General features: G+C 39.1%; 2 protein-coding genes across 17 annotated transcripts in view; one reads left to right on the plus strand and one right to left on the minus strand.

Annotated features, from left to right (window-relative positions):
• The window catches only part of Fhit (fragile histidine triad diadenosine triphosphatase), a 1,878,988-nt gene that overhangs the window by 568,699 nt on the left and 1,300,937 nt on the right, over positions 1-9,352 (minus strand). The window lies entirely within an intron of this gene.
• Positions 1-9,352, plus strand: part of LOC116073008 (cytochrome P450 2C40-like) — a 48,925-nt gene that overhangs the window by 35,524 nt on the left and 4,049 nt on the right. For both annotated transcript variants that reach the window (XM_031344661.1, XM_031344656.1), the window contains one exon: positions 2,020-2,161. In XM_031344661.1, the coding sequence (XP_031200521.1) occupies positions 2,020-2,161 (142 nt within the window). The remainder of the gene's footprint in view (positions 1-2,019; positions 2,162-9,352) is intronic.

Below are 9,352 nucleotides of genomic sequence, written 5' to 3' on the forward strand. Positions count from 1 at the left end.
GTTCCTTCATGGCTTCTGCTTCAGTTCCTGCCCAGAGTTCCTTCCCTGACTTCTCTTCATCATGAACTATAAGCTGTAAGCTGAAATAAACCCTTTTCTCTCCAAGTTGCTTCTAGCCCTATGGTTTATCACAGCAATAGAAAGCCCTGACTAAGCCTGGGCACTGCCATATGCCCACCCAGTGCTCAGGAAAGCACAGGAAACCAGCAAGACTGGAGAGAGGGCCCTGCTGGGGGAAGGGGTGAGAAAGAAGACACACAAGAAGATGCAAGATTCGTGGAATCTAGGGACAGGGTGTTACACTGTGGGGCTGGAAAAATGGAGAGCAGAGATTTGAAAAGCAGAGAGGGCAATGAAGATGGCAATATGGGTAAAGAAAGAAAGAAAGAAAGAAAGAAAAGATTCTATACAGCCCAGAGCTGGAAGGCTACTCCAACCAAGATGAAAGAGAGCAGGTTAGCAGATGGCCAAGTGCATCAGGGTGAGGAAAGGTGGTGGAGTGAGCTGGGCAGGTGGAAAAGGCTTACACCCAGTTCCAGGGAGTGTGCCAGAGCTACTGTAGGTTGGATCCCCAAGAAAAAAGGCAGCTACTGTGTAAGAGTGGGACAAAGGATCATGCATCAAGAATAGGGCACACAGGAAAGCCAAATACAAAATACAATGAGCTTTGATGTCTTGACAGACAGAGGTAGAAAGTAGAGTTGTTTGGTGATGTGACTGAACCTGCACCTCCAATGCTGAGGAAGATAACAGGGTAGGGCATCCTTGGGTTTTGTCACTCCCCTCCAAGATCACTCAAGATCATCTGATCACAAAAGCTATGCCCTCCTCAATGTCTTTTCATCCAAATGCCAGGGTTTCAAGCCTGGAGGCTCTCACTAAGACCTCCCTGCTCTCAGGATATACCAGGGCTTGCTGTACAAGATGGGAGTGTGGGCAGAGCCTAGCAGGGTCTGCACTCTGCTGTCTCAGGACCCTGCACCCAATTCCCAGCCCCATAGAAATTCCAGCCTCCTCTAGGCACTGTTTACTTTCCTGGAAGAACATGATAACAGTTTCCTGGCAAATGATGCCCTCCTCCAAACACCAAAGAGTACTTGGCTTGAGATTAGAGAATGCTTTGGCTTTGAGTATTTAAAAAATATTTTAAATGTTAAATATGTTTGTGTTGGCTAGTTTCATGTCAACTTGACTCCAGCTAGAATCATCACTGATCCTGGGTGTGTCAGAGCGCCTGGGAATGGTGCTTCCCCTGGGTGTTGTGGGACTGGAGCTTGTGCCCAAGGTCTGCTCTGGATCCCAGCCCAGACAGACTGGAAGGAACCCAAGTCACTGGGCTGGTGGAGTTCCTGTGTGCCTGGTCTCGCTGGTCCCAGTTACTCCCAGTGTTGGAACAGATGTTGGTTCCTGCTCACCTCTGATCCTGGGTGTCTCAGAGTGCCTTGGAGTGGAGCTTCCTCTCGGTGTTGTGGGATTGGCTGTGGAGCATGTGCCCAAGGTCTACTCTGGACCCCAGGCCAGACAGACTGGAAAGGCTGTTTATGTTTTTATATACATAACCTTGTGAGTGACAGCAAACTCTTCCATTGATGGCATATAAGACGTGAATAATGTTCATGAAAAAAAAATAAGTAAAATTTGTCTTTCTAGATCTTGTTTGTTTACCAGCCTGAATGACTCGCTGTTTGCTTCACATAGAAACAAGTCTCCATTTGAGATCATGACCCATGTGACTTATGAAAATCAGTTGACAAACTAGAGCAGCTGGTGATGAGACAGATCTGCAGGAAAGGAGAAAAGAGTCAGCAGCATTAGCACCAAATGCCCAGTGCTGACTTCAGATGTCACTGAAGGCACCTTGCTCACACCACTGTGGCCAATCTCACATGCTTCCCTGCTCCCTGCATGATTTGTCTGTATCCTACTATTCTTTGTACTTGCTCTGTGGAAGAGAGGTGAACAATGGTTAGCACTCTGATATAGTTGTACATTGCTTTCTCTGTTGTGTGTTGTTTCCAGGGAACAACGGTTATAACATCACTGACATCAGTGCTGCATGACAGTAAGGAATTCCCCAATCCAGAGATGTTTGACCCTGGCCACTTTCTAGATGGGAATGGAAACTTTAAGAAAAGTGACTACTTCATGCCTTTCTCAGCAGGTAACAGAAATTCATTTCCAGGGCTCCAGTGACATGAAGATCTGTGGGGACATATACAGTGGCTCCCAATTGCTTGTTGACTTGCAATCTGTGCATGATCAGCAGCACTACTCCCAGTGTCCATGCACTGACCTTAATAATGGTGACACATTTTCCTTGACAGAATCAAATAATAAGGATTCACTGTGTTCATGTTTTCTTAGCCATCCTACATTTTTTTTTCTATTTTAGATATTTTCTTTATTTACATGTAAATTTCTCCTTTCCCAGTTTCCCCTCCAAAAAACAAATGAACAAACAAACAAAAACAACAAGAACAAACCCCTGTTGCCTCCCCCCTTCCCATGCCTGCCACCCCACTCTCTCCCACTTCTTGGCCCTGGCATTCCCCTACACTGGGGCACAGAACCTTCACAGGACCGAGGTTCTCTCCTCTTATTGATCGAATTTGCAATCCTGTACTATACCCATGCTGCCAGAACATTCAGAATCACCATGTGCAGTCCTTGGTTGATGGTTGAGACACTGGGAGCTCTGAGGGTTCTAGTTAGTTCATATTGTTGTTCGCCTTAATGGGCTGCAAACCCCTCAGCTCCATAGGTCCTTTCTCTAACTCCTTCATTGGGGACCGTGTACTCAGTTCAATGGATGGCTGTGAGCCTCTATATCTGTATTTGAATGTATGTCTTTGTTGTGTCACTCTCCTCCAGGCTCAGATATACTTAAAATATTAAAAAGTTAAAATATAAAAAAAATAAAAAATAAAAATACCCAAAACCCTCTAACAGGCATAAAGTCATGTAGAAGTAGATTAGCAAACAGGCTGATATAGCTGGACTTGTGGTTGGATAGAATTACACATCACTCAAGAAGAGCGCTGTTTGGGAGAATTCTCCACAATTTTTTCTCTCTAATATCTAAAATTTAAAATGCAAAGTGAATCAACATTATATTTTTTTTATTTTAAGAGGACTTTATTAAACATTCTTTCTTTGAGAATCACAATATTTTAAAAAACCTTTATCTACTTAAAAACAAACAAGCATATAAACCAAACAAATAGTGAAGACTACAAGAATCGGGCTCCTAGTGATGCTAAGGGAGGTGATGGGGAAGGGCAGAGAGAGCTGTGGGAGGACAAGGTCAAGAGGAGGCCCTAAGCAGCCCAACAGGACTGGGAAACAAAGAACATAAGTGATAACAGAAAAAAGGAATAATATTTTTATATTTTTTTAAAATTTCATACATATATACAACTCCTTTGACCAACACCACCCTAGTATTTCAACACAACCATCAAATGTCCATAACCTATGATCAACACATTTTTCAACCTTTGTAAACCTTTTTAAAACTACTGAGTGAACTATGTCCTGCTATATGTTTATTTGTTTAGTGACAACCTCTGGAGAATAAATAACCCACATATGGCTTAATTATTAAATAAAACTGGCTTTCCATCTCTTAGTAGCCTGCAGTTGCCCATAACTCTGAGTTAGAACTGAGGCTTTGTGAGGACATTCCTAGTCACTGCTGCAACTTTGGCTGTTTTTTAATATTCTTACAAAAGTAATAAAGGGCTTGATAGATGGCTCAGCAATTAAGAGAACATACAGCTTTTGCCATAAACTTGAGTTGAATGAATAGCACCTATCTTGGGTGCTAACAAGCACTTGTATTTCCTCTTCCAGGAGACCTTCAGAAGTCTTTTGAACTTCATAAAGAGCTAACTTTGACATTCACACACCCACACATGAAAATGTAATACACATTTATTTATATAAAAGAAGATAATGAAACACAGGTAGACAATACTTTCTAGGTCGAGATATAAGAAAATTCCAAGTCCCCATGAGATTGTGGATACCCTGTGATTGTGGCACAATACACTGCTGGGATCATGGGCTTCCCTACTGCTGCAGCCATGAGGATACTTTTTATGAATATCACATCTCTTTACCAAAAGTGTTGACATTGCCTCATGCTCATCCATCAAGTGTTTTTGATAACAAACTTATAACTTATAACTCATTCAGTCTGTTTGCTTTTGTGTCAGTACCATCCTGATTTTATTACTATATCTCTGTAGTACAATTTGAATTCACTCATAGTTATATCCATGTTTAATTTTTACCATTCAGGATTGTTTCAGCTATCATGGCTTTTTGTGTTTCTTTTATATAAAGTACAAAATTTTTCATTCTGATGGAATTTTATCTGTAGATTGCTTTTGATAGGGTAATCATTTTTTTTTTTACTCTATTAATTCTGCTGAGCTCTGAACATTGGGGATTTTCTTCAATTTATCTCTTCACTCTTAAATTTTTGTCTTTAAGTCTTTTACTTGCTTGTTCCGAGTAACCTTAAGATGGTTTCTGTTGTTAAAATTGTGAGAGGTATTGTTGCTCTGATTTCAATCTCTGTACAATTGTCATTTGTATACAGAAAACCTGTTGACTTTTGTCCATTAATCTTTTATACCAGTCTTTTCTTTAAAAGATATCAGCTGTTGAAGTTATCTTGTAGAGAATTTGGGGGTTTGTAGATACTATATTATCATCTGCAATTGAGGATATTTTGAAATATTCTTTTTCTACTTGTATTGCCTTAATCTCCTTAAATTGTCTCATTACTCAAGCATAGACTCAAATACTATATTGAATAAATATGGAAATAATACTGGACATTCTATCCACATTTCTTATTTTAGCAAAAATACTTTATGTCTTTCTGTTTAGGTTGATTTGTGCTGTGTCTTTACTCTAAAATAACTTTTATGATGTTGAGTAAACTTCCTTCTATTTCTAATCTCGCCAGGACTTTTTTCATTAAGGAATGCTGTTTTTCAAAAATGCCTGTTCTAATGAGATGATCATGGTGTTTTTATCATTTAGTATGCTTATATTGTGGATCACATTGGTTTATATATGTAAAACCATCCCTTCATCTCTGGAATGAAGCCTCCTTGATAGACTTTTTGAGTATTCTAGCATTTTGTTAGCAAGTATTTGTACTGAGAATTGTTGCATCTATGATTGCAAGACAATTTAGATGTAATTCTATTTTATATTTGGGTTTAGGTGGTTTAGGCCTCTGGGTAATTATGACCTCATAACATGAATTAGGCAGTTCCTTTTGTTTCTATTTTGAAGAATAATTTTGGGATCATTGGCTTTAAATTTCATTGAAACTGGTAGAATTGTTTGAATCTGTATTAGTCAGGCTCTGGCAGAGCCTTACAGAAGAGAGCTATATCAGACTCCTGCCAACATGCACTTTTGGCATCAGCAATATTGTCTGGGTTTGGTGTCTGCATATGTGATATATTCCCAGGTAGGGCAGTCTCTGCTCCATTCTTTATCGCTGTATTTCTTGTATTCAGTAGCAATTCTGAGTTAAAAATTTTGAGATGACAGGTGGCCCCAACCCTCAACCAGGGCAGTGACTAAAGCCTCTGGGTATGGTCTTTACAGGTTCTGTCTCCCATTCGTTCGGTAATTCAACTAATGTCATCCCTCTTAGGTCCTGGGAGCCTTCTTGTTTTACCAGCATCTGGGACTTTCTGGTAGCTACCCCTAGTTCCGAAACCTCCACTGGTATTCACCACTTTCAACACCTTACCCTCTGTATATTTACTCCAACTCCTCCTACACCACATCCTGCTCATTTTTCCCTCTAATCACTCTCCCTCACAAGTTCCTCTATCCTTCTACCTCCCATGATTATTTTGTTCCCCTTCATAAATAGGACTTAAGCATCTACACTTTGGTCTTCCTTCTTCTTGGGCTTCATGTGATCAGTGAGTTGTATGAATTTTGAACTTTATGCATAGTATCTACTTATTGATGAGCACATACCAGGTATGTTCTTTTGTAACTGAGTTATGTCAATCAGAATGATATTTTCTAGTACCACACATTTACAAAAGAATTTTATGAATTAATTGTTTTTAATAGCTAAATAGTACTCCATTGTGTAAAAGTTCCACTTTTTCTGGATCCATTTCTCCGTTGAGGGATATCTGGGTTGTTTCCAGTACCTGGCAGTTATAAATAAGGCTGCTATGAACATAGTGAAGCATGTTTTCTTGTTATATGTTGGAGGATCTTTCAGGCATATGCCCAGCAGTAGTATAGCTGGGTCCTCAGGTAGTACTGTCCAATTTTCTGAAAAACTGCCAGACCGATTTCTGAAGTGGTGTTCCAGCTTACAATCCCAGCAGCAATGGAGGAGTATTCCTCTTTCTCCACATCCTTGCCAGCATCTAATGTCACCTGTGCTTTTGAACTTAGCCATTTTGACTGGTGTGAGGTATAATCTCAGAGTCATTTTCATTTGCATTTTCCTGATGATTAAGGTTGTTGAACATTTTTTCTTTATATTCTTTTTTTTTTAATTAGATAATTTCTTTATTTACATGTATATTTCTCCTTCCCCAGTTTCCTCTCCAAAAAACAAAGTAACAAACAAAAACAAGAAAACCAAACCCCTGTTGCCTCACCCCTCCTCATGCCTGCCACCCTTCCGTGGGTATTTGGTTCCCCCTTTTAAGAAGGAATGAAATGTCCACCTTTTGGTCTTCCTTCTTCTTGAGTTCCTTGTGTTTTGTGGGTTGTTCTTCCTGTATTCCAAACTTCTGGGCTAATAACTACTTATCAGAGAGTGCATACCATGTTTGTTCTTTTGTGATTGGGTTACCTCACTCAGGATGATATTCTCCAGATCCATCCATTTCCCTAAGAATTTCATAAACTTATTGTTTTCAATAGCTGAGTAGTACTCCATTGTGTAGATGTAACACAATTTCTGTATCCACTCCTCTGTTGAGGGACACCTGGGTTGTTTCCAGGTTCTGGCTGTTATAAATAAGGCTGCTATGAACATGGTGGAACGTGTGTCCTTATTACATGTTGCAGTATCTTTTGGGTATATGCCCATGAGTGGTATTGTTGAACATTTCTTTAGGCATTTCTCAGCCATTCAAGATTCCTCAGTTTAGTTCTGTACCTCATTTTTAATAAGGTTATTTGGTCATTTGTAGTTTAAGTTCTTGAATTTTTTGTATACATTGGATATTAGCCCTCTATCAGTTGGAGGATCAGTAACAACCTTTTCCCAATCTGTAGGTTACCATTTTGTCCTGATGATAGTGTTCTTTGCCTTACAGAAGTTTTTTCAATTTTATAAACTACCAATAGTCTATACTTGATCTTAAAAACTGGGTCATTCATGTTCTGTTCAGGAAACTTTCCCCTCTTGAAATCTTTTCAATGTTCTTTCCCACTTTCTCTTCTAATAGATTCAGTGTATGTGGTTTTTTGTGGAGGTTCTTGATTCACTTGTACTCCAGAATTCTACAAAGAAATAAGATCGATCTATTTGGATCCCTATTTTTATTTTGGAAAATTAGTCCACTTTTTAAAGTTAATCATTCCATTCATTTACATCTCAAATGATATCCCACTTTCTGGATACCCCTCCACAAGCCTCCCATCCCACATCTCCCTCTCTCCCTTTTGTCCTCCCATCCCAATGCTTCAGTATCTTCATATACTGGGGCATCAAACTTCCACAGGACCAAAATCCTCCTTGCTCACTTCTGTCAAGAAAGACCATTCTCTGCTACATATGTACTGGTGTCGTGGATTACTCCCTGTACACTTCTTGGTTCCTTGCCTAGTCTCTGGGAGCACTGGGTGGTTTTACCAGCTGGTATTCTTCTTCCTACAGGCTTACAATTCCCCCTGAGCTCCTCCAGTCCTTGTGACAGCTCCCTCAAGTGGACCACAAGTTGAACCAACAACATTTGTTGAAAATGCTGTCTTTTTTCAACTGGATAGGTTTAGGTTCAGATAACCATAGGTGTGTGGGTTTAATTATGGCTTATCAATTGGATACCACTGATCTACCTGTCTATTTCTCTATCAATACCATGTGGGTGTTGTTATTGTTTTTTTTTTATCATAATTCATCTGTAGTAGAGCTCCAGGTGAGGGATGGTGATTGCACCAGAAGTTCTCTTAATTTTTTTTGCAAATAATTTTCGCTATTCTGGTTATTTTGTTGTTCTAAATAAATTTGATATTTGGTTTCTCTATCACTGTGTAGAATTGGAGTTTTGATAGGGAAAACATTAAATCTGTAGATTGGTTTTGGTAAGATGCCCATTTTTACTGTTAATCCTGCTGATCCATGGGAGCTCTTTCCATATTCTAAGGTCTTCTTCAATTTCTTTCTTTAGAGAGTTGAAATTCCTGTTGTACATATCTTTCACTTGCTTGGTTAGAGTCATATCAATATATTTTATCTTATTTGTGACTATTGTGAAGGCTGTAATTTCCCTAATTTCATTCTTAGCCATTTATCCTTTGAAAAGAAGAAGGCTACTGATTTGTTTGAGTTAATTTTATATCCAGCCTTGTTGAAGTTTTTTTTTTTTTTTAATCAGCTCAAGTTGTTTTCAGGTTTAATTTTTGAGTCATTTATGATTACTATCATATCATCTGCAAATAATGATATTTTGTCTTCTTGCTTTCAAATTTAACTTTTTTACCTCTTTTTTTTGTCTAATTGTTCTAACTAGAAGTTCAAGTACTATACTGAATACATAGTGAAAGAGTGAGCAGACATGTCTAGTTCCTGACTTTTGTGGGGTTGCTTCACATTTCTCTCCATTTAGTATGATATTGGGCATGGTTTATTGTATATTTCTTTTTTAATTGGATATTTTTAAATTTCAAATGTTATCCTCTTTCCTGGTTTCCCCTCCATAAACCCTCTATCCAATTTCCCCTACCCCTGATTCTGTGAGGATGTTCCCATACCTCCTTAGTCCCGCCTAACCTCCCTGGCATTCCCCTCCACTCAGGCATTGAGCCTTCAGATGCCCAAGGGCCTTTCCTGTCATTTATGCCAGATAAGTCCATCCTCTGCTACATATGCACTTGGAGCCGTGCTTGCTCCACATGTCTTCTTTCATCGGTGGTTTAGTTCCTGCAAGCTTTAGGGGGACTATATGGTTGATAATTGTGGTTTCATAGAATAAATTAGATAGTGTTCCTTCCTTTTCTATTTTATGAAATAGTGTGAAGAGTATTGGAATTTGGTCTTCCTTGAATGTCTGATAGATCTACACTAAACTGTCTGGCCCTGGGTGATTTTTGATTGGGAGACTTTTCTTTTTTTTTTTTT

This window comes from Mastomys coucha, unplaced genomic scaffold (genome assembly GCF_008632895.1).
Source record: "Mastomys coucha isolate ucsf_1 unplaced genomic scaffold, UCSF_Mcou_1 pScaffold10, whole genome shotgun sequence".
Classification (NCBI taxonomy): Eukaryota; Metazoa; Chordata; class Mammalia; order Rodentia; family Muridae; genus Mastomys; species Mastomys coucha.